This window comes from Protopterus annectens, chromosome 5.part0 (genome assembly GCF_019279795.1).
Source record: "Protopterus annectens isolate FY-2018-M chromosome 5.part0, PAN1.0, whole genome shotgun sequence".
NCBI classification, from domain to species: Eukaryota; Metazoa; Chordata; order Ceratodontiformes; family Protopteridae; genus Protopterus; species Protopterus annectens.
In genome coordinates this window covers 553904246-553931457 of record NC_056735.1, presented here as the reverse complement: position 1 = coordinate 553931457, position 27212 = coordinate 553904246, and the positions used below count along the sequence as shown (strand labels likewise).

Genomic DNA, 27212 nt, shown 5'->3' with positions numbered 1-27212 from the left:
ATAGAATGTAACACTGTTTCAGTATTTCTGTATGAGGCTGACACCTCTCAGGTCAAACTGTACTTCTGGGGATGGATTTGTAATACCCGAGATAGTGAGCAGCTCTATTAGAATGCTGTCATTAATGCAATTCATGCAATGCAAGTTCAACTAATTTCTATTACACTGCCTCAGAAAAATCCTGAAGTATGCAGTGGGGCACAGGAGATACTGCGCACTGCATGGCAACATTAATAAAATTGGATGCTTTCATGAAAATGTTTATAAAAAATGTTTTGGGAAAAAAAAAAACATTGCATGGTACCAGAGGTAGCTGCAAATGACCAAGTGAGATATTTATAGATCAGTAGATAAACTATTATCAAGAAATTGGTATAAATCAGTTGTTGTTTTCTGTAATAGTTACAGTACTAACCTGATACTTACTACTCCACAGATACTGCAATGTTATGCTTTCGACAGGCATTGTGCTGCATAATTTAGGTCCAAATATTTCCTGCAGCATCTTAATGAGACGTATATGACATTCATCTGCCATAGCATAATGGTGATTGAAGTCCAGAAATACAACTTCCCTAGTATGTTCATTTAGGAAACTATTTATAGCAGCCATTCCTTCTTGAACTTTCATTCCATATAAGCCATGTAAAAAATAAATGTCATTTCCTGGATCCCCTTCCATTGAGGACACACGGAGATCAAAGTAGCGTATACCAGCTTCAAGTTGCTCGTTGAAGGTAAGGCTCTGTGTTGCTGACCATTTCTTCATCATTTTTCTACCAAGGGATCGGAAAACTCCAGTAAACTGTTTAACTGCCTGGGGCTGGTCTGGTCCTACTGGTGCATTCACGTCAATCCAGTAACTGAAGGAATCATGTGAGCCTATAAAAAGCAAATTACAATGGATTACTGTATAGGATATTGTATAGAAGAAAATGGAATATGCTTATGAAAATTAGCTAACCTTTAGCATCAAAGTTTCTCAGTGTTTTAATCTCAGTGTTTTAAGATCTCTGCCTCACACCTCAAGGGTCCAGGTTTACTCACTCTTGACCTGCAGAATTGCATTTTTTTTTTCACTTCTGCATGGATTATCTCATGAATGGCATTTATTCAGGGAGGAAGGTGATTTACAACTACTGCATTACTATTATATATTTTTGGGAGGACATTCTGTTTTCTCCCAAACAATATTACCTTTTTTCAGACATAGTTAACCAATAAATAAGTTAAAAATATAATAGCAGTAGATTATCATAATGGGAAAAAGTTATTAATCGAAATAACTCTTCCATTTCTCATAGGATCTTGTTCCCTGTTATTTCTTTTTATTAGGCTTCCTTTAAAGTGTAGACTTTGTCTTTCACCATTGATGCATACCAGTCTTATGATTTTTCAGCTGTCCTAGCGATACTGTCAGCAGTACAGCTGCATTCAGCTGAAGCTTGCACCAACTGCATGGAGGGATAAAGCTCTGACTACAGTCAAGGCGATCCATGTACAAATTGTAACTTGGGTGGTTGATGGCTCATGCATGGAGAATGTGTGTGCCCACCTTGAAGTGGTGCATATGCCCAAATGCACCTTCACATTTCCTCTCAGGTGGAAGCCTGAAATGTGTGAGGGGTGTTGCCCTCAGGGGGCATGGTAGTAATTGAGCTACACATGGGGTCATGGAAAATATGCCAGTGTAACCTGCTAAATACCTTCCCTGGGATAAGAGGGGCATATGTAGGAATAGTTTCTTTAAGAGAGAAAACACACCTCTGCAGCAACTGTCATTGCTCTACAAATTCTTATTTTCTCACTGGCCTGAACCAGGGCTAGAGTAAGTCCAGATGAAGCTATTTAGGTTTTGTAAATCTGGTGGCTAAGGAGTTGCCCTGGAAGCAGCTGATGGTCAGCTGTAGGGAGCCAAAAAATGCCACAGAAAAATCTGTATTCATCTGTATTCAGGCAGACAGTCTTAAATTCTTCAGCTGACTGAAATGTGGATGGAGACTAAGACAGGAGGAGTGGAGACTAAGACAGGAGGAGAAATCCTATCAGCTGTAACATTGTGAAAGTCTTCATCATCATCATCATATATCAACTCTGACTCTGCTGCCATCGTCAGTGGGTCTTCTTAGTGCATACATGTGCAAGGAAAAACTTCAATTCAAGGTCTGAATGTACCAGGCATTGGCATCTAAGAATGCAAATGAACAGCTGGCTGTACAGTTAAAACTGCTTAATGTAAAGATACTGATTAAAGTCCTGGAGCCAAGCCCAAGCCCTGATTTTACTACTGACTTCTGTCAGTAACTGTTTGCAAAGTGGATCTGCTACATTAGCAGCAACATTATATGGTTTTTGTGTAGAAGTATGTCACAGCAATATACAAGAGCAGCTGAATGGGGGTCTATATTAGTTAATCGAATGTTTGAAAGTTCGACATTCATATGGTCACACCATATGTTTGAACTTTCAAAAGTGAGAATATCTAATAAAAATAAATAAATGACATAAAACTATCTACCTGAAGCTTTTAAGCAGGGGGGCAAGCCACCCTGCACTCCCACATCCCCCGCTCTTTAAATATACCAACTCTGAGATCGCACTACAGTGCAGAAAAGGGAAATCTTCCCTTACAGAGATCTCCATAACAATGTTCAAACATTCAAAAATCCGATCATATGGTGTTGACCATATGAGATTCTGAATTTTGAATGTTCGAACATTCAAAATAGATCCACTGAGTGGTTGTAATAAGTAATAAGGCGAATTCTTTTGACTTTGAGACTTTACTACATGCTCTTTCTTTCCCTTTCTTTTTACAACAGACTCTTCTGTACTTTTTATAAATATGTGGCCATAGTCAATACATCTCTAGATGGGTAGGGAGCATGCCAGAAGTTTAGCCTTTATGCAACATTCAGGAAAGAATAAAAAAAATTGTCAAAACATAGAGCATGGCAGTTATCCATGTTGGAGTCTACACACTTATGCAAAGTGTGAGCATTTTACTAATATATTAGCCATTTTGTGAAGTTTTCAAAGAAAAGCAGAACATTTTGAATAGCATAACCATATCAAGTGTCAGTGACAGAATAGGACACGCCATTATTTAAACAACTGAAGACTGTCAATTACATTTGCTGGAAGAAGAATGTGGCTATTATCTACACTGTGCATAGCATTCTTCCAGAACATATAAAGAGTGATATGACTAAGATGCAGCTAAAAGCTCGAGGTGATTTTAGAAATCCTATCTACTCCAGGTAGTATTGCAGGTAGTTTAACCTATTAGCATTAGCAATTTATCACGGTTTCAAAATTATGGCAAATATCATGTCCAGGATGGCTTTTTTTTTCAAAATTAACACATCTGGTCTACAATTTTAGATTCCATATAGCAGATTGAAATTACTTTAGTTTCAAGTCTGGTACAATGATTCCTACTACTATTTGTGTCAAGAGACACATTTTAATGAAAAATGAATGCTTCTTTGCTAGACAGTAGTAAAACTGAATACTGAAAGCAAAGAGCTGGGGAAAATTTCCAGCATATGAAAAGTATGGTGCATTACAAATATCAGCACATAATGTACTGAGCAAATTTTCTTGTATGTATGATGTCAAGTGCATTGCAAATGCTAGCATAAAATATGGAAAAAAGGATGTAAACAATCTGCATTATAATTCATTATATATTATACTTTATACTTTATACATACACACACACACACATATATGTATATATAGAAAGCTAGATATGTACACAAACACACACGCATATAGATAGATATGAACACATACACACACACACATAAATAGACAGATAGATATGTATACACACACACCTATAGATAGATATGTGCGCACACACATTGATACATATGTAGACACACACAGACAGTACACACACACAGACATATATAGATAGATTGCACACACACAGATTGATACATATGTACAAACACACACAGACAGATAGTACACACACCGACATATATAGATAGATTGCGCACACACACACACACACACACACACACACACACACACATTAACAAAGCATACGCCATGATAAATTAACATTATAACATACATAAAGACTGTTTTCTTAGTGATGCCATCATATCTATTTTTATAGTTTGGGGCAGGGAACTGTGGTCTTGTGAACAAAATATGCCAGGCATAAATGGAAACCATCATAATCTAAACTGAAACACAGTATTCTGTTCCAGTTTTCCAACTAAATTAATCCAGTCTGCCAAAGAAAGTCATATTTAAGGAAAGAGCAAAGTTAATGATGTTATTATTTTTCAGTGAGTAAATAAGTGCCAAGTCATCATCCCACAAACTAATACCACCTTCAAACCACACCTTGGATATATGTTCAGAAAATTTTGTTTAGGTGACTGAAAAAAGATGGACAACAAAATGTAGTTCTGGAGTGCATTTGTTGTGTTCTTTCTGAATTCTGGTGATGCATTTAGAAAGATTCCATTGCTAAGGACTACCATATAGCTCAACATCAGCAAATACATCTCCAAGCTCATAATGTGTGCAACCGTTTGACTCATCTGCAAAAAATGGACTGTGTAACAGACAATTCTACACTTCGGTAGCTACTTATTTGAAAGAATCATTGCAACCATTTGTCTCGTGGAAAAACAATGATGAATTCTACACTACTGTGGCTACTCACAAGATGGTATCAGGAACAAACTACCACTTTCTTTCTTGCCAATTATTTCCAACATTGCTGACAAATGATCCTCCTCCTTTTGAGTCCTTGCAACTATAGTTTGACATTTAAATACCATATGTTCTGAATACTCTAGTTAGACAAGGTTTTGTTTATTTTGTTTAGGTTCGAACCATATTCAGATCATTAAATCATAGAGAAGCTCTTTGTGATGCATTTTAGTGTTTCATTATTAATTTAAGTCAAGATATTGATTGTATTGTGGTTCTGCATTATATTCAGATTAAGAAAGTAAGTCATTTTCCTAGTTGTCCATGTATAACAAGTGGCTGGTGTAACACTCCTAATAAATATTTCTGCCTCTGAGTTTGAACATGAGTATTCGATTCACAACAAATATGTTTTCTAAGTAAATATTTTTTAACTATGGGTATATCATACTCTTGCAACATAACAGTAATGCAGAAATTACTGCTTGCTAAAAATATTGCCATGAAAGATTATTTGAAACCTTTTCGACTCTTATCTTGCACCACAATTTTTCTAAGTTGCAAGTGTAGTGCTGTCATTTCAGAAATGAGTTTTGTTACCGAAATTGCCTCTAGGTCAATACATTGCTATTTGGCATTTTTAGTCAAGTGTTTCAGAAATTGTGAACTGCCTTCTAGCAGAAGTCTTCAAATTGATGACAGGGCTATTATGGCAAAAGAAAAAAAAAACTAGTGCTTACAGAAGAACTTAAACTAAGAAAGCAGGCACTGTACAGCTATATCCAAAGGGCAGCTTCTATACCTTACTGCAGTAAAGGTTGAGACTTACCTGCATCGGTACCTCTGCAGTGACAGTGGCTTTACATTTCTGGCTTTGAAAACCTATTTCAAATAAGTGTTGAGTATCACATGCTTCTAATTTATTTTACCTCAGTTGGAAGCTGGCAAAAAAGTTATACTTGCAGCCAGAAAAATTTGTAATAGAAGCAACAGAATCACGGTTTCCAATTTTCGGTTGTTAAAAGTCTGCTTGTAGAGGAGATATTTGTTTTTCTATCGATATTTATATCACTGCCTGAGTTAAGTTCAAGATGATATGTAATACCAAAGCAAATAATTATAAAGGAAAGAAACAGATTTTTGGTTGGCAAGACTGCACCATAATTGGAAGCATAGCAAGATACATCTGTTTTGCTGTCAGACCAAGTTATTTATGAACATATGTAATTGCATAGTGTGAAATATACATTATAAATACTTACAATATTATAGTGTTTTACATAAATACCAGCAAGTTTAAAATTACCAGTACTGGCAAATGAGTCCCTTTGTGAGCCAGCTCACAGCACCATATAGTACAGCTCTCATAAGTCTAAATATTAGTTAGCTATCTCCTAAACTCTTAAAATAAGCAAATACATATCAAAGAAACATATATTGAAAGGACAATTAGCATATAATGTTATAGAGAGCAAGTATACTGCAGTTACTAACGACTGTCAAAGTATGAGCTAAAACAATACAGCTTACAGAGTAAACACAATATGGAACCCATGTTCCATGAACCACAATATAAGAACACCACAACTATAATATTAAAACTGTTGGCTACAGTTTTGCATTCCTTTTTGCTTCTTGCCTGCCTGACCAGCCAAACTATCCCACCATCCTACTCACTCCATTCCCCCATTCTAGCCAGTTATAGCCATTGTCAATGGAGCAGAGACTGGGCTAGCACCATAAATGTCTTGGCTTTTTATTTATTGACTATTATACTCTACTTTTTTGCTGACGAACATGTCTGAAGTGCAAGTTCCGTACATGCTATCTTGTTAGGCTTTTGATAATGCTGTTCTGCGAGTATACACCTTGATTTTCCATCAATCTCAAATAATATCTCTATAAATAACTCATCTTCACTGAAGAAAATGACTGGATTCTTAACTTCATTTTTCTTCTCTACCATCCACAGGCTTCAGTTCTGGGTCATCTAGGTCATAATCAGGGCTTTGTCCTATTACACAGTAGAATGTGCTGACATTGGCAGATGCAGTGTACAGCTTACAACTATAAATTACTTAGGCAGACTGCAAATAAAAGTACCACACCTGTGTACTGGTAAGTTATTTCTCAGAGGTCTAGAAAGGACAACCCCAAGATGTAGGCAGCTCAACAATAAATGTACAAATAAAAGTCTGCAGAGTATATATGCTTTATGTGTGCACATACAATAGGTTTTGTATAAGAAAACAGGAGTGGTTATGTGGTTAGATGTATATTCTACGAAGCATGATCGGATCATGGCAAATATGCAACACAGATGCAAAATGCACTTCCAAAATATGCTGGCACCTGATGCGTATCCCAGACCAAAATTATGAGTGGCACATAGATTACAGTAAGAAGCAAGTGCCAGCAAATGTGAAAGTGCAGGCACGAATATTGCTACAATAAAATGTAAAAAAAAAAGAATCAGTAACAATTTATACTTAATGTTGTGGCAGTCAAATCAATTGTCATTTGGAGCTTAGACTGATGAGGATCAATTCTCTGTAACGTGCTACTGCTATTGGTGATGTTTCTTGTCATGCTACTGAGCTAGGCCTCTATCCTCCATATCTGCAGCCTGTCAGGCCCAACAACACCTGGGTCTTGGAGACAGTGCTTTTCTCTTTGCTGTTCGCAGTCACAGTAAAGTATCAGTAACAATTGCCTCGGCAGCTTATTGTGTCCCTCCATCTGGGGGTGAGTCTCATATAGGAAATGAGCAGCATTGACTGTCCTGCCTGAGTACATGGAAGAGTGTCTGTGTAGATTAATTTGTAAGATTTCAGATGGCATTATAACATCCAACTTCTGGTTGCTGTAACAACTTACACGCTACAATATTCCATCAAATTAATCACCCCAGCAACCACTTGAACCTTGAGGACAAGGTGTATACAAGGTGATCAGTGAACACAGTGATATGAAATATGTATATCTGTCTATCTATCTATCTATATATATATACATATATATATATATATATATATATATATATATATATATATATATATATATATATATATATACACACACACACACGCATGCATGTATGTATATATGCAGGTACACAAACCAATGTGATTACTCTTTTCTGATTTACAGAATGCATTTTATATACTTCACTAATGGTGTACATGGATCCTGTGCTAAGGTAGCCTGATGATGCCAACCTCATGAGCCTTCTCACGTTCACTGTACAACATCATAAGGAATATTTAGTACAGTAATATGATAATGCCAGCACCAAGATAAGAAACAATAGTATGCATTACACATCCCTGTTAAGCACCACTTGTGTATACCAAGACCACAATACTAACCAAATACACCTGTGGCAACTACAGCAGTTATACACACATAATGTTAGTGCAGTGCAATAGACAATCTCTTCAATACTTGCAGACATGGAGATAAAATAAAGGCATTCATCTTTGCAGATATACCACTTGGCATTAAATCCATGCAGACAGACCTAACAAAAGCTAAAAACAAAGTAAATCATCAGCAAAACATTCATGGATGATATCCAACCTTAAAAAAATCACTAGGTAAAGCTGCATATGTACCATTGTTAGTTACTAACACATCATCACCCACACAAATGACAGAGGACAACATTAAGATATTTCCTTCCACCCACACTAGCATGCAGTGGATTGTGCTGGTAGGACTGCATGCCATACATTCTGTAATACATTCTTTCAGAAAGAATATCTCATACACATTCCACCACTCAAAGAAATGCTTCTGGGAGCTTCTGCTGAAATACAGCAACATTGCTCAGTCCCACATATAGATACCAATGCTTAGGAGAGCTAAGTTGATAGTATATCCTCTTGCAGTAACTATCATTGTCATCATTGTCATGCACAGCAACCTATAGTTCATATTTGCAGAGACCGTAAATACACATACATACATACATATGTGCCTAGACTAGAGAGGTTAGATAGACAGATCGATATATGCATTTAGATTTGTATGCATATAAATAGATATAGAGATAGATAGCTATAGATATACAGACACACACACACACATATATATATATATATATATATATATATAAAACTTGGAAGGAAGAGGATGGCTAATGCACTGTACCCATCTCATATACTTGAAAGAAAATGTCCCTTAGTTCACCATGGATACAAATGCCCTCTAGTCATCATGGGTATAGCACAGCTCAATATACCACCCTCAATACAAACACTTTAGGTTATCCTGAAAAACAATGCTCCCTACTGAGATCACAAAACTAGCACTGTCGTGTCCTGAGGAAAAAAAGACCAAGATACAACACATGATCAAATACTAAACATCACTCTGTGCCTGTAAACCTCTTTTTTACAGGGAAACATACCATCCTGCTCCCCTGATGTAAGTGGAAAGCCTGCCATATCCCCAAATATAGATATATGCCACCCCTGAGATAGTCATACATTGGAGAAAAAAGACTATTTTGACCAAGGCAATCTCAGATTTAATATATTTTAGTTTGAACTTTTAGCCATTCAGTTTCTACATCTTGGGGCTTGACAGAGCACATCCTGAAATTTTGAATCAGTAACCTGAAAAAAGTCTCTAAATTTGCCATGCTCTACACCACAGCCTTGGGCATACCCAAATCACATGCATTTGTAATGTTTTGCTAAAGGAAAATGTAGCAAAACACAAAATATGCTCTATAACACAGCCTCACCTAACCCATGACACAAATGTTTTACTAATGTTTTGGTGGAAAGAATGGTCTCCCACTGTCCCACACAGAACTCCACCATTCATCTAAAAATGGAAAACTCCTATATTCCTCAAAAAAAAAAAAAAAAAAATCAGAGTAAAATCTGTTGGAGTGGCACACAGAATACATTGAAAGTATTAAGATTAGGAATCCTTAATGCTGCATTTAGAAAAAAAAAAACCCGTAATGGTACAATTTCTAAATTACCATACTTCAAGCAGTTATTACCATTGTTAAACTTTGTTTGGAGGTTGGCATAATGGTTACGGTATTTACATCACAGACATAAAGTACAGCATTTAATTCTCACCTTTTTGGTAAAATGGTCTGCAAGGGTCGCTAGCCTAGTACTTACCTATGCACCTATAAATTAAAAACACACCTTTTGCATTATAGAACAAAATCAGTTTCTTACACTCACTGGTTAAGTGCTTTCAGCTAGTAGTACACATCCCCAGAAAAAAATTATTTTGTAAAAAAATGCTTTTAAAATGCATTCAAATAAAATACATTGGAACAGTCACATGTACTTAATTAGTAACTCATCATCATCAGCCCCCCCCCCTTTCCCATTATTTTCTACATGGGGTTGGGGTATCGTGCTAACTATTGCTAACTCTCTCGATTCAGTACCACACTCCTGCCTTCTTCAACACTCATGCCTGCCTGTCGCAGATCTTTTTTCACATAATCCATCCACCTCTTTGCTGGACATCCTCACTTCCTCTTACCTTCTTCCTGTTTGTCCCAAATCTCCCTCACTAGATTGTCTTCTGCTTTTCTGCACATGTCCAAACCACCATAATCTATTCTCTTTGATCTTTTCTGTAATTGGAGCTACTTTGGCTTCTGCTCTTATGTCTTCATTTCTTCGTCTGTCCAACAGCATGCATCCTACCACCCTTCTCAGGCACTTCATTTCCATCACTTCTAGCTTCTTCAACTGTTCTGTCTTTACCAGGTTTCTGTACCATACAGTAGTACTGGTCACATCACTTTCTTGTACACCTTAGTGCTGTTCTTACTTCTTCTAGGGTGGGCTCCTCTTCTTCTCTCATCATAAGCTGTTTCTGGGGCAGTACAGCTTCTGTGGGGTTTTCTTCATTCAGAAGCTGCTGGAAATACTCCTTCCATCTGCCTTTTAAGTCCTGTGGACTGGTGAGCAGGTTGTTGCTGGCATCCCTTATGACAGATGTCTGACTATCTTCTTTATCTTTCTGGCTTTGCCTTGCAATCTGATATAGTTTTGTTTCTTTGTGCCAGTTATTGAATCACTTTCCAGAAGTTGGTAGAGTGCCCCCGATGCCCTATTCTTTGATATTGCAACTTCTTTCTTAGCTATTTTGTTAGCCACCCAGTAGTCTTTCCTAGCCTGGTCAGTTTTTCTATTTCCCACTTCTTCCTGCACTCCTTCTTTCTTTTGATGACTTCCTGGACCTCCGCATTCCACCACCAGCTTTCCTTATGTACAGTACCTTATTTGCATACCTGGCTCAGCCACATATCTTTTCTGTAGTCCTAACACATGCTGTTTTTAGGTGCTGCCGTTCTTGTTCAACTCCACCTATTTCCTCCTCTTCTTGGTGTGCTAGAGCACTTAGTAATTCCTTGAACTGTTGTACTTTCTCCCCAGTCAACTTTCAGGTCTTCAGCCTGGTCTCTGTTGACCTTAGAGCCTTCTCTGACCATTGCTTGTAGCTGATTGTGGCAACTAGTGGTTTATGGGCTGTGAGCCAACTGTTTCACTGGGGATGACTTTGCAATCATGGATTCTATCCCAATGCCTTTTCCTTACTGGAGGAAGTCTACCTGAGTTGCATTTTGGCTACTCTCGTATGTGATCTTGTGACTGTCTCTCTTTCTGAACCATGTCTTGGCTACTATCAAGCCATTTGCCAGACAGAAGTCGAGAATGGCTTCTCCTTCTTTATTCCTTTTGCCCCACCCATGTGGACCCAGGCAGTCCTCATATCCTGTTCTGTCTGTCCCAATATGTGCATTCAAGTCACCCATTATCAACACTTATTCGTGCTGGCCTGCTTTATCTAGTAAGTCTTGCAATTGTTGTCTGAATGCACTCTTTTTCCATACTATCACAACCCTGCTGCAAAAAACACTTAAAAATATGATTAAGTATATTTAAATAGAAAAATCTTTAAAGCATATTTTTATGAAAGAGCAAAAGTTGACATTTATAATTATTTCAGCAGTCTCTCTTATAGAATAATTTCAATACTAAACATTTGTTTAAATGTGATAGATGCAGTGGTATTCATAACATCCTTTCTTAAATTTACTGCTAACATCTCTACTCTTAAATCACTAGAACAGAGAGCAAAACATTTTAAAATGACTGTACTTGGTGGAGTGTTTAAACAAAGTATTATTGTGGTCACATCTTCTGATAACATAATTATGTTCATATATCCTTTGTGAAAGATTCCTCACAGAAGTCCACATGACCATATCACCACATGCCCGCTGTGTCACAGTTGTAGTGGCATCATATCCATTTAGGCCAAATAAAGAAATGGCCTCACATAGATAACCTATAATAAGAGCAACTATTACATTTAAACATTCCTTCTGATTTACCTCCACTAACTGAAAAATTAACATTCTTTTCAAACAATACTCCCAGATTCCTAACTGTTTTGCTAATGAACCTGCAGCCTTTACCAACTTTTAAAACATCTGTGTTGCAATAAAATATTTCCCATTTTCAACAATAACTATCCTAATGAGTCCCATGTCCACCAAGTATTCAGTAGAAAAGGCTTGTTTAAACAAAGCCTTATTTCCCTTATTGGCACTTCTCTACGTACCATCTTTGTTTAAAAATTTGGAACAGTAAATCTTCTCTCCTTTTCAAAATGTCTCTAATGATGTAAGACAACCATAAATCATTATAGCTATGGTTCAGAAACATAATGAGTTATAGCATTTGCTTTATTTATCAGTCTGAGTTTATAGGTTCATAGGCTATTATTAAGCTTACTGCTGTTGTGGGCCATTTTAAGCCAATCCAATAGCTTCATTTGAGAATCAAATCCTGCACCTTGTATCTGTAAGGTAAACACCTTAACCATTTTGCCTACCCTCCACCCCTAAACTTGGTATATCCTTAAAAGATCTAGCCAATCCACTACCACCAGTCACACAAAGCAGTACCACAGTTACACAGTTCAGACTTACAATGTCCCTGTAATTTAGAATAAACTTGCTGAATAACATTTCAGACATGAAATTCTGCTTACTATTTTCACAAAACAGCTATAAATACAGAAGCTTATATATTAGTTGCTTATACATTTCTTTCATTTTGCTTACTGGAATAGTTAAACTGGGTGTAATCTACTTTCAGACACTAAGCAGAAAATCTTGATAATAGTTTAATGCAGAACAAATAATGCTATATGAATACTGACAACAGTAGTGAAGCTGAGGATCAGAGATAGCACAGAAGCCATGTAAAAGTCTTAAGAGAAACAGTTCAAACAATAGCAGTGGTAAGACATTACAAAGACACTGAAATAATAATGTGCCATAAAAATCAATTATAAAGATGTAGTGAGTACAAATTGTGAAAAAGTAAACACAGTAGAGAACTTGGGGAGTGTGTTTTTTTTTCATTAAAATACATTGCAAATTCTCAAGGGGGAACCACAGCTAAAGCAAAATAAACATACAAATAAATAAAAAATAATACTCTCATTATTTTATATATACCAACTGAAACATTGCTGCATTGCAGAGAAAGAAAAATTCACCTGTACACCATAATCTTGCTCTTCAAATGTAAAACCTATTTTTTGCATGCAATGCTCAAACCTGGGAGTACTAATCACTAGTGTGTCACATGCAACCCTAACACCCACATGCACTTTTAATTGCATTCAAGAGAAGGCATTATTTGGAACTTGTAAGTAAAATAAAATATTTGCACAATTTACTGTATTTATCTTGTTTGCAAGATATACGCAATACAAAGAGAAGTCAGGAGATAATGAAGTAATTTTTTTCTAAGTAATTTACCATTATGCCTATTAGCATGACTGTATGCAACTAGTTTTGTAAATGGCTGCTCTATAAAAACAAATAATTAAATATTTCTGATGTCCTTCTATTCCCATGTTGCAGTATTCCTTAAATGTGTGATTCCCTGCCATAAATGATCCCAATCTCCAGCCAGTATGCAAAAGCCTTTTACCACAGCTAGGTACATGAGATGCTGCACACAGGCCCAAGGCAGGCATCGGCCATAAAAGTGATATCTGCACATACCATCCTCAGAACTTTTCTGCTGCCAGTCCAAATGCCATTTTCGATCATCTGTCTGTTCTCCCGAGTTGTTGGTTGCTGTACAACCTTGCTCAGATAAGTGCCGCATTGTTTTTTTTTTTTTCTATTTACTTTACTACTGCTTTTCTGTCTGAGGTTACATGTCATCCAAGAAAGGCAAGTGCCTTTGTGGAAGACAAATTCCACATAAAGATTCCCAAGACCAATGTCTGTTTTGTTTAAGCCCTAATCACAATCATAAGTCTTCTTCTATATATCAGGTATCTGTTCCCAAAATTCTGTGTAGCCACCTTAACTCTCTAAATATTTTCTTAGAGAATCAAAGACTTAAGAGGTTAGTGCATGACATTATGGAGGATATGCTGTGCCCCTCTCTGCTGAGCCTGTGAAGAAGGCCAATAAACTCAGGCCTGAAGCTTTGCCTGCACCTCCCATTCCAGACATTCTTCTTGAGGCAAGTGAAGGCCTGGAGGCCTGTTTGGAATTTGGCTCGGATTCTACAGTGGGAGCCGGAGTGGAAGCCATCAGGGAATCAGCCACTAGGACATTCTTGAAGGTGTTACAGACATCATTTTCGGATGAGCAGGGGAGCCTAGGGTCATAATATCAGAAGTCCCTCGAGGTATTCCTCAGATCTTGGTTCAGAAGAAGTGTCGATGACTGTTATAGAATGCAGGCCCACATCAGGTCCCTCTACCTTCCATAAGGCAGTGGTGCCCCTTAAAAAGAAACAAAAAAAACCAAACATTTTCCACTGTCTCAGGAACCTCCACCTGACTGGCAGGCCTTCACACAAGGATTATTTAATGCCTTTATGGCTTTAAAGTCTACCACTGGTGTTTTCCTTCCTAACCCACCTTAGACTTCTTCCCCTCAGAAACTTTTTATGGAGCAAGTTTTATCTGAGGATGAGGATTCCTCAGAGAATGAGTCTTTGGCATACTCTGCCCAAATTTCTTCCCCCTTGAGTATGCAGCACCTCAGGTGGAGTCCAATGGTACTGAGTCTCCTGGTGAAGACATCACCATTGGGAAGACAATTACTCATATGAGGGAGTTTTTTAAGTGGGACTACTCACAGGTTATTGATGTGCAGAGGAGATACTACCATTTACTCCAAATGGATTCACCCTCTCCCTCTGCTGTGCCACCAGTTCGGCCAGCCTTTCTTGACGCTTTCACTTCTGCTTCTAAGAGTCCAGACTCTCAACCTCCTGCCCCCAAATGGCCAGATAGGTTCTATAAAGTTCCACAGAACTGCAAATCCCTTTATAAATGCACTGCTGCAGACCCAGTGGTTGTTTATGTAGCTACTGATAAGCCAACTGGACTTTTGCCTTCCATTTCTTTTCTCCCTTCAGACAAGGAGAGTAAAGCCATGGAAAGGCTGAGGAAAATGTGTACAATTCAGCTACTCTTGAATTTTGGGCAATTAACTGTCAAACTCATACGAACAAGTATGCTTGGACTCTTCTTTCTCAGGCTTCTCAGCTTCTCTCTGATCTTCAGGATTCCGATGTTAGGTCTCAGCTTTCCTCTGTTTTGGGTCATCTTACCAAGTGGTAAGACCACTCCATTAGTTGCAGTTACGATGCTGCTGATGCATCTGCCAGGGCTGCTGTATCTGGTTCTGTATTAAAGAGATACTCCTGGTTAAGGCTCCAACCTCATCCTGACGACTTTAAGACCAAGCTAAATGGATGCATCATTAGATAATAATGCCTTGTTTGGTACTGCAGCTGCTACCTTGTTCAAGTCCCTGCAGGAGAAAGGTAAAGAGTTGCAGGATAGAAAACATATCTTTGTGTCTTCAATTCCCAAATTCAGAAGGAACTACCCAATTAAGACTGCTTTTGTCAGGAAGCAATCTCAAGCTCCGTCTTTTAGAGATAAAAGGGGTGTCAGTACACTTCTCCTTCTAAACCCTCTCAGCCTTCTTCTTCTCAGAAGCAGTCATTCCAGACAAGTCAAGTAGTCTTTGACTACCAGGTTCCCTCTGATCTTATTCTCCTCTCTGAGCTCCTTACTCCCTTCCTTCCAGTCTGGGAACACATCACTCACATTTCATGGGTTCTGTCTATTATCCAAAAAGGATTGCATGGACTGGAAAGTTTTTCCTCCTTTCATGTGAATTCTTCAACCACCTCGAGAACAACTTCTGTTCTTCCCAGATGTGCTCCAAGAGTTGATATCTCAGGGAACTATCCAAGAAGTTCCACTGTCCCAAAGGGGAAGAAGGTTCTACTCAATGATGTTCCTGGTTCCCAGGAAAGTTGGCCCATGGAGACCCATTCTGGACCTTTCTCACCTCAACACCTTCCTAAAGGTCCTGACATTTTATATGCTTCGCTCCAAACACTGTTTCCTCTCATTCTTTCACAGGCCTATTTGTCCTTACTGGATATCAAAGATTTCTACCTACATATTCCTTTTCATCCATCTTACAGAATTTTTTATGTTATTCTGTTGCTTTGGTCTCTCTATGGCACTGAAGGTATTTGCAACATGTTTAGCTCCTGTGATTGCTTTCTGCAGACTCCAGGGCATACAAATCTTCCCTATCTGTATGATCTGTTGCTAAAGGCACCTCAGGTCTCTGTTCCTCTACAAAAAATTCTGTCTTTAGTCAGTTACTTTGGTACCTATGCAGTCTTTAATAGCTAGGGAGTTTCTCAGGCTTCTAGGCTTCATGACTTCTACTACTCCCGTGCTATCCCTTGCCAAACTCCACAAGACAATTTCTGTGGTACCTGAAATCAGTTTGGATGCAGCATGCTCTCCCACTGGAGTTTGTTGTCCCCCTACATCCTTTCCTAAAGAGGGAGCTTCCCAGATAACCCTAAATCTAGGCATGCCTTTACATCCTCCACTACCAACTCAAGAGTTGTTCACAGAGACACCTCAGACATGGGTTGGGGGCATTTGTGTCCATGAAGGTAAAAAGCCTGTGGTTTCCTTCACAAAGGAAGTAACACATATACATCAAAGAGATGAGGGCTCTTTTGCTGGCTCTTCAAGCATTTCATAGTCTTCTTTCTCCAGGACTTCTAAAACTGTTTACAGACAACACCTCGGTTCTGTGGTATGTGAACAAACAGTGGGGTTCGAAATCGTACCGTCTGTGCAGGCTAGCTCTTTTGGCATGGGAATTGGCAACAAATTGCCAAGTCACTCTGCAGGCAGTGTACATCTCTTCCAATCAAACTGCTGTGGCAGACAAACTGAGCAGGTCCATGACTCAATGCTATGAATGAATGCTTAACAGGGATGTGTTTCTGGATGTTCTCCACTAGAGTGGTACACCTCAAATAGATCTTCTTGCCTCCCATTTGAATAGACAATTTCCAAAATTTTGTGCCAGAGTTCCAGATCCACTGGTATGGAAGATGGAATCCCTATCAATCTCTTGGAAGGAGATGTTTCTCAATGCCTTCCCCCTTCCCTCTTATTCAGAAATTTCTGCTGAAGATTCAACAGGAAAACCAAAAATCTTGCTGGTGACTGCCTTTTGGCCAAAACAACAGTGGTTTCCCTCTTCTAATGCATTTAGCCAAGGGCAATCATCACAAGTTACTTCACAGGGTGGATTTCCTTACACAAGATAAGAGATCACTCATTCACCCTCAGTTGTGTTCTGATTCCTTTTAGACACCTTTTCTCTGAGGATACGCTTAGGGTGCTGCAGGAGGCCAGGAAACCCAGCACAAGGAAATCCTACTTATCCAAATGGAAGAGGTTTTCCATCTGCTGTCTTTCTCGTAACTTAGACTCAGCAAATGTGGACATTCCTTTGGTTCTAAGTTACCCATGTGAACTTTTGGAGGCAGGGTTGGCGTATTCTTCTGTGAAAGCTCACCTTTCAGCTATTTCTGCATGTTCTGCCTCTGTCTCCCCCTTTGGTCTCCAGATTGGAGGTTAAACTTTTCCTTAAAGGAGTCCTTCACATTAGACCTCCCAGGAAACATGTTGCACCTCCCCAGGATCATAGGAGGTTACTAGGCTAATGACCCTGGGGCCCTTACAAGCCAAGAGGTTATCATCAAAAAGAAAGCTTAGTTAACACCTGTCTCCCCTGTCAATGAGGGACACGGGTGGAACCCCTGGCACAAATTTGTGTTTTCCCATCCACTCATTAAGGTTGTGCTTGTGGTCAGAGAGATACTCTGATGTGTATGGGAAGAGACAGGGTAGCCTCTGGGAGACAAACCAGTCTCTCCAGCAAGTTTTACACAAAACCAACCAAGAAAGCCAAAAAAGATGCCAGTCAAACTGTTCCCAAATCTCAACAGGTTTATTGTTGTTAGCGCTTTGTTCATCCAATATACAATTATCTTCTTCAGACAACATTACCCAAAATCCCATGCATTAAAAAGCCTTATCAATTAAACAATTATAAAATTAAATTAAGTTAAAGAAAACACCATTTTCTTATGCATCATTCATATAAATATATATATATATATATATATATATATATATATATATATATATGCAATTAAAACAAAATAAATTATTATTCCTATTAGAACATGTTAAAAAATGGACAAAAAAATGTTATCACCCTAATAATTTCAGTAGTATAATGTCTTTAACCCTTAGACTCAAATCTGTTAATACATAAATAAGTGAATAAATTAATTAACCTCTGCTATCTGTATAAGGATTTCAACTTCAGTATGCATTTAATAGAACAATATTCATTTAATCCTGGAAAAACATAGGCATTAGTTTTTAGTTGCTGTAAGAGTTTGTGTTCTTCCAACCTCAGTTCCCAAAGTCCACCCCTAATGTTCTTACTAACTTGTTCTATAAAGTACAGTTGTGTACACTTACCACAAATGTAGATGTTTGAGTGCATTCACTGTTGCAGTCATCACCTTTGGGTTATCTGCTTGCAGTAGCCCTCAGTCGGTCTGATTAACAAAGTCTTGGGTCCTGCATTGGTTGCTGTCCCTTCTTCCATGACGTCAGGTCATCAGGGGTATAAAACATGCAGCCAACACCATTACATCAGTTTTTCTTGCCCCAGATGTCAGGTGCCCTCATAATGGGAAGCAATTAAATCTATAAATATACATGGTTATACCTCCAACTAAAAAGCAAATACACCCAAAAAGCTTTTAAAGATAGCAAAGGAAAGTAGAGGTATATCCAAAATAAGACGGGGGCTGGAGGGAGGGTAACCAGGACTGCAACAGTGAATACACTCGAACATCTACAATTATGGTAAGTGTACACAACTGTACTATGTTCTTCGTGTTTCACTTTTGCAGTCATCACTTTTGGGTAGATTCCCAAAGCTAAGGATGGGAGGAGGAATTTAAATGGCATTAGACTAGCTAAAAGACCCTGCAATACTGCAGTGGCAAAGCCAGCTCTGGATTTAGAGAAAATTGGCAGATGGTAATGCTTGGTGAAAGTATGTACAGAACTCCAGGTAGCAGCTTCCAGGATGTCCCTGGTAGGGACACCTCTGAGAAAGGCTGTACAGGTAGATGCAGCTCTGGTATAGTGGGGTCTGATCCCCTGAGGGATAGGTTTTCCATGGTGTTTGTAGCAGAAATTAATGCAATGGCCTATCCATTTGGAAATGGTTTGCTTTGAAATAGCCTTCCCCTCTGCCCCTGCAGCAAATGCCACCAGCAGTTGATTAGATTTCCTATGAGGTTTAGTTCTGTCCAAGTAGATTCTAAGTTGCCTGTGCACGTCTAAAGATGCAGAATCCATTCCCCTTTGTTCTGTGGATTAGGAAAGAAGGTTGTCAAATGTATGGACTGATTAATGGCCACACTGGACACCACCTTGGGCATGAAGGAGGGGTTGGTCCTGAGGGACACCCTGTCTGCATGAAAGATGATGAAAGGCTCCACTGCCATGAGGGCCTGTACTTCAGATATCCTTCTTGCTGAAGTGATTGCTAAAAGGAAAGCTGTTTTCCAAGAAAGGAATTTTAAGTCCACAGTGGCAGCTGGCTCAAAAGGAGGAAAGGTGAGCTTTTCCAATACAAAGTTGAGGTCCCAGGTTGGAGATGGAGCTCTCCTGGGTGGTTGTTGATTCTTGGCCCCTCTGAGGAACTGCTTAAGCAGTGGATGAGAGAAGATGGGTGGTTCTGTGTTATAATGAGCTGAGATGGCTGAGGCGTGAATTTTGATGGAGGAGAAAGACAGGCCCTTATGAAGCATCTCAGTTAAGCATTGTAAAATCTGAGGTAAACTGGGCACTGCTGTGCTCATCCCTTGAGACTGGTTCCAGGCACAGAATCTTTTCCATTTTTCAGCGTAAAACTTTCTAGTACTAGGCCTCCTTGCCTCTAAAATGATATCCATCACAGGTTTATTGAGGGATGGTAAAGGAGAAATTATGTAAATAGCCAGGCTGCTAGATTCAGTGTTTGGAGTTGAGGGTGCAGAATTTGGTTCTCCTGCTGAGGCAATAGAGTAGGAGTCTGTGGCAGGTGCCATGGGGCCAACAGTGACACACTGTGCAAGAGGGGGTACCAGTGTTGGCGTGGCCAGTCTAGTGCAATCAACATCATTCTTGGATTGTCCTGTTTGATCTTTAGTAGTACTTTGGAGAGCAGAGACAGAGGGGGAAAAGCATAAACTGATAGGTTTTTCCAGCTGAAGGACAGAGCGTCCACTTTCCAAGCTTGTTTGTGCAACATTTGTCCAACTGATAGTTTTGGGGGAAGGCAAACAGGTCTATATCTGGGCTCCCCTATTTGCCTGTCAACATGTTGAAAATCCTCGGATCTAGTTTCCGCTCGTGTTGGTCCATGAGGTTTCTGCTTAGTTCGTCTGCCAGTGTATTTAGTTTTCCTGGCAGGAATTGAGCTTGTAGATGGACTTGATAGCTCAGGGCTGTGTTCCACAATGCCATGCTTAGTCTGCAGAGGGGGTAAAAATGTGTACCCCCCTGCTTGTTTATGTACCACATAACAGTGGTGTTGTCTGTCTTTATCATTAATTGTCCTGGAAGAATGTGGTCCTTGAAGGCTGTCAGAGCATTCTGTACAGCTAACATTTCATTTTGTTTGATATGCAGGTGCATTTGACTTGGGTTCCATTCGCATGAATGCACTTCCCTGCCAGGTGGGCCCCCCATGCATAGTCTGATGCGTCTGTTAAGGTCTGGGTGGCAGGGGGTAGTGTGAATGGTAGTCCGCTGTTCTGGTGGCAGGCCTCTGCCCACCAAAGGAATTCTAGGTGTAGGCAAGGTATGATAGGAATCATTGTGTCTAGATACTGTGAATGTTGACACTATAGGCTTTTGAGATACCATTGCAGTTTCCTCATATGCAGCGTTGCATATGGAATTAGAAGAATGCAGGAGGCCATGAAACCCAAAGCTTGCAGAATTTGCCTTGCAGATAACTGTTTTTTTGTGGCCACTTGTTTGAAGTAGGTTGTCAAATGAATCCATTTCTCTGGCGTGAGGAAAGCCATCTGGGAAGTTGTATTCAAGATTGCTCCCAGGAATACAATTTGTTGACAGGGCACCAGGTGTGATTTCTTTTTGTTTATGGTGTACCTCATACAAGTCAGTAACCTTTGAACAAAGGCCAGATGTTTCAAAAGTATGTTCTGGCTTTCTGCCTGAATTAGACAATCGTCCAGGTATGGGTATATTTGAATATTTCTTTGCCTGTAGAATGCAATGACTGGATCTAGGCACTTTGTGAATACCCTGGGTGCAGCAGATAAGTCAAAGGGCAGTGCAGGGAACTGATAGAGCATATAGCCTGCTTTGAAGCGTAGGTATCTTCTGTAAGACTCCCTGATAGGGATGTGCACGTATGCTTCTTTCAAGTCTAGTGTAGCCAACCATTCATCTTTGCATAGTATAGGAAGCAGCTGGTGAAGAGTCAGCATCTTGAATTTTGGAATCACCAGAAAGGTATTTAGAGTAGAAAGGTCCAGTATAGGATGCCATGTATTTCCTTTTCAGGGTACCAGGAAAAGTTTCGAATAGAACCCTTGTCCCTCTTCTGCTAGCAACTGAATAGCCCTCATGCTTAAGAGACAGAGTACTTGCTTTTGGGCCTCTGCCCACTGATTTGGGGATAGATCTGGCCATCTGTTTGGTGTTGGTAAGGTGTGGAAGTGACATCTGTATCCTTGGAGCACTATATTTAAAACCCATTTGTCCTGGGTAATGAGTTGCCAGTTTTTGGCCTGCAAACCAATCTTTCCACCTAAAGGAGCACTCAGTTGGAAAGTGCTTGGAAGTTTTAGAAGCAAGTCATTGAGACTGTTTTCCATAGGGTGGAGTCTTACTACTCCCTGATTTGGGAGTGGAAACCCCCCACTGCTTAGTCTTGTGTGTCCCCTGGGACTGAAACCTGGGGTTTCTGCTATGTCTGGGTTTGGCTTGAGAAGATCTGGAAGGGGCTGGAAAGGACCAATTCTTAGAGGGCCAGTCCTTACTAAATCTAGGAGGCTGAACTTGTAAGAAATCTTTAACAGTTTGCATAGATTTAGCTTTATCTTCCATCTTTTTAAGAACTTCCTCAGCCTTGTGACAAACAGGCGGTCCTGGTTTAAGGGAGCATCCAACAATTTAGCGTTAACATGATCAGGTAAAGATTGCTCCTTGAGCCAAGCATGCCTTCTGAGCACAGACCCAGTGCCTCTAAAGAATCAAATCCACATTGCCAAGTATGTTTTCCAACCTGTTCAGCAGAATGCATTAAATCATGGAATTCTTTATTTTCCGCACAGTCAGGAATCAACATCATTTTCTGTTTAAGCAAATCAATAACATGTTGTCGATACTTTAACATATGAAACTGGCAGTTTAAAGCCCTAATGGCCAAGGTTGCAGAAGTGTAAACCTTCTTACCCCATCTATCCAGCGCCCTGCAGTCTCTATCAGAAGGGTAGGATTTTTAGCAGTAGAAGCCTTAATGCCCTTGGGTCCCTGTGAAATAGTCTCTGGATCCGCAATAGGATTTTATAAAAAGGAACTTGTAAGAGTCAGGAACCCTGTAATATCTGTCAGATTTTCTGGGAGTAGGATGCAAAGAATCAGGGGCCAAACTAGATTCTGAGAAAGCATCACCAACAATGTCTAGTAAAGGCCTATGCTCAGGCAGGAGTAAGAAATCCCTAAGTCTCTTTTTTGAATCAGAAAAATCCTGGCTTTCCCATTGGAAATGCTCCCTTAGAGTATGTAAGGTTTCACCAAAAGAAAAATCCCCTGGTGGGGAAGCAGAGGGAATAGAGTCCTCTGCATCAGAATCCTCATAAGTAGATAAGGGCAAATCCAGATCATCAGAAGAATCAGAATCCTGGTCAGAAAAATCATAAACAACTTCAGTCCTAGGTCTCTTAGAAGGGGGAAGCTGGCTTCCCCTGATTAGAGTTATAAAATCTTCAGCCATTCTTATCATTTGTTTTTTAGGCATAGAGGCCTGAACGTGCAGCCTGGGCGTCAGTTTTTTAGGCATGGTTCTAGATTTAGGCCTAAAAGAAGAAGTAGGCATTGGTTTAATATGCAAGTCCATAGGCCTGAATACACCCTCAGAAGCCGGTGCCTGCACAGCGGCTCTGGACCCATCCAAGGTAGAATCATCCGCAGGTTCCATATTTGAAGCATCTCGCAGCATACCGGACTCCGAATGGATCTCAGTAGAGGCCTGCGAATCAGAAGTAACGGGTATCAGGGGCTGCGAAAGTGCCTCACTGAGTACTGGCGACCTGGCGACTGGCTTAGGAGAAGAGTCGTCGGCAGTTTTGGACCTCGGCAGCCTGTCTATGTCTTTATCCTTGCATTATTTCAGAATCCTGGTAGTTGGATGGCTAACCAATGACATTTCTGGATAATTAAACTGAGAACCAAAATATTTAGAGGTGAAAATATACCGACGATGGATAGTGCATTGATTAAATAATGCACAAAACCGACAGCAATGTACGTCGTGGTCAGGGTCTGGGCAAGGAATACAGTACGAATGAAAATCTTTATGAGGTATTTGCTATTCACACACAATGCAACTATTAACTGTTACTGACATCGGTAAGGAGCAAGAAAAAGTTTCCCCAATGGGGTACTTAGCTTTAGTTGAAGACTTCGGTTCTGAAACTCGAAAACGAAAATTTCAGGAGTCAGCCAACCGCTTCTACTTTGGGTACCGCACAGCAAGAAAGATTGATGTAATGGTGTTGGCTGCATGTTTTATACACCTGATGACCTGATGTCATGAAAGAAGGAACAACAACCAATGCAGGACCCAAGACTTTGTTAATCAGGCCGACTGAGGGCTACTGCAAGCAGATAACCCAAAAGTGATGACTGCAACAGTGAAACACGAAGAACATCAGTAAATTCAAAAATATGTGTGGGGTTTTCAACTATATGTTTCACTAGTGCATTTGTACCAGCTTTTTACCCATATGATATTGGTGTTCATAAATTCTTTGTTTAAATGCCCACTCCGTTTTTTCTATATAAAACCATTTGCATTGTTGAAATATAGCAAGATACACCACACCTGCTGTTTCGCAATTAAATTTTCCTTTTATCTGATATAACTTATCATATATTTTGAAGTCATTTCCAACTTTGATGTACCTGCAATAGTGGCAAAGTCTGCAGTTTCTTATACCCCAGGTCACTTTCATTGATGTATCATTCCTTTCCAAAAGGCTTTTCAGGTTAGAGCCCCTTCTAAATGTAATACGAGGCCTATCCCCCAAGTTTTTCAGTGCAGTACTGTCCTCAATTACAAATGCCCAATTTTTGACTAAAATGTCTCTTAAATAAGTAGCATCAATAGAAAAAGGTTTTAGAAAACTGACATTATAACAGTTATTAGTGCCAACATCATTTGCAGGGCTTGTTTGTGATATTAAATGGGAGTCTGCGCCTAAATGCCCTTTCCAAAGAATAGGTTTAAAATGTCCAACACTCCTTTTCCTACTGACTTCTTCTAACAGCTGTTCAAATACATATGCGGGTTAACCCCTTCTAGTAAACATATTTTTTAACCTATCACATTCCACATAAAAATCGGTATCTGAAGATACCATTTTGGCTGCTCCAACCAGTTGTCCTTTCATAACCACCTTCTTCTGATGGAATGGGGGGCTACTATCGAAATGTAGAAAGGAATTAGAATAAGTTGGTTTCATATAGATTTGGGCTGCATATTTCTTTGTTTATTCTATCATTGTATAGTTGTACATCAAGGAAATTAATAGATTCAGTTTCAAACTGAAACGTAAATTACAAAAATTAGTTATCCCTGTAATATTGCTAAAAAAATCTTTAGCTGTGTTATATGTACCTTTCCATACAAAAAACATATCATCCTGATAGCAGGTGTACCAAATGGCATCTTCCCTAAAAGATGCATTATGGAAAAGGATTTCTCTTTCCCAATAAGCCATAACACAATTGGCAAAACTGCCACCACAGGGAGAACCCATAGCCACCCCTGTTTTTTGAAGAACGAATTCATTACTGAACAATATGTAATTGTTCAAACAGGGTCTCAACTAGATTAATCTCTTGATTTTCAACCCCTTTTAAATGAAGGAATTCCTGCACCCATTCTACACCTAGGTTCTGGGGTATGACCGTGTATATATCTTTAATATCCACTGTCAAGAAATTATAGTTTTCATTAAATTCCAAATTGCTGATTCCTTCCAAAAAGCCCCAAGAATCATGACATCTGTGGTTCACTGTTAAGCAGAGGTTTTATTTTACTGTCAACTAGCTTAACACAAGCGTATGTGATGGATTTGCGTCCGTCAACAGTTGGATGAAAAGGGGGTTACTAATATCTTTATGGATCTTGGGTGAGCCAAAAATAACTGGTGTCGTTGGTGCTGTCATTGTCAAATAATGGTAGATATCAATGCTAATACTGTTTTCTATAAACAAATCATTTAAAGCTGTTTTCACACACTGATAGGCACAAATGACCTCATTCAATGAAGCTTTAGCACAATTTTCACTCTCCAAAATAAGACACATGCTATTTACAAAATTTGCTTCATCCATGAAAACAAGCCCACCCCCCACCCCCCCTTGTCTGGTTTCATGACCCTCACATTGTGTGCTTTAAGCAGACTTAACAAATATTTATCGTTTTCGGTCATATTCTTAGCTTGGTGTTTATAAACAGATTTGTTAAACATTGCCCTAACATCCATTTTGCAAACTTTTTCAAAAATAGCCAACGTCTCATAAGTAGGAAGATTAAAGACACTAGAGACTTAAATCACCACATAAATGTGGGTTATTGCCCAAAAGAACAGATAAGTTTAACTTACGTATAAACAACTTTAGATCTAATAATGTTTTGGGCAAGTTGGCTCTAACTGCCGGCACAAAAGTCAATCATTTAGATTTACTAGTTCCTGAGGTACGTTAAATGAAGAAGAGTTTTATATTTTAAAATTGCCTTCACGGTTTGTAAGAATAGTAGGCTTACTCACAAGTGCCATAGTTATCTTCTATGGCAATTCTGCTGCTTCTGTTGTTACTTGGAGTTCTGTATATTGCATAATTGGTGCTCTTGTTTCATGTAACCTTCATGAAAATCCTGCTGGTTGGAAATACGGTTTGCTGAGGTTTCTGATGAGTGATACGTGCTGCTTCATTGTTGATTCCCTCTAATACGTTCACTATGGCGAACATGGGATTGGTTAACATTCATGAGGCCATGAATTCAGTTTATGAGGTATTTCTATGGCCTTTCCAGTTAGTGCAGATGTTTGGAGGGGTACATACCAAATGGGGCATTATATTCAATTATTGGCCTAATGAGGGAGGAGTATAGAGAGGTAATAACCTCCTTTTTGCTGGATGCAGTCCCTTTACTTATGAGATGAACCAAGTAAACAGCTTTTCTGACCACTGGCGCTATATGATGGTCGAATGTGAGATTGTTATCAACCTGTGAACCCAGGTCTCTCATCACAGATTCTGTGCTTAAGGGGTTGCCCTTGATGTGGTAATTCACACAGACTATGTTTTTGCTGAATGACATGATGATACATTTTCTTTTTTTTTTTTTTTTGCATTTAGCTTGAGGCCATGACTTTGGCACAAGTCATTGGTTGCTGTGAGACCCTCTTGCAGTATGCTAACATCATCTGGGGCATCAATGGCAGCACTCAACTTACAGTCATCCACAATCTTGGTCAGCCACAGGCCTTTTGTCTTTGCCTGGACCTCTGAGAAGTAGATGCCAAACAGTAGGCATCCCAGGACAGATCCCTGAGAAACTCCACTAGTGACAGGTCTGCTATCAGAGATGGAGATGCCTATTTTGATCTTGAGTGTCCTGTCAGTGAGCCAGTTGGGCACCCACCTGATGAGATAGGGATTTATGCCAAGTTGTATTAGCTTCTTAATGATGCTCAAGTGGGGGGTTGTGTCAAAGACCTTTGCCAAGTCAAGGAAAGCTGTATGTACTGAATTTCCCTCAT

At 39.3% G+C, this 27212-nt stretch overlaps 1 protein-coding gene across 1 annotated transcript in view; it reads right to left on the bottom strand.

The window, feature by feature from the left end:
- Positions 1–27212, bottom strand: part of LOC122802699 (PI-PLC X domain-containing protein 2-like) — a 1085285-nt gene that overhangs the window by 578373 nt on the left and 479700 nt on the right. Inside the window, exon 2 of the mRNA XM_044072444.1 lies at positions 416–882. Within this exon, the coding sequence (XP_043928379.1) occupies positions 416–882 (467 nt within the window). The remainder of the gene's footprint in view (positions 1–415; positions 883–27212) is intronic.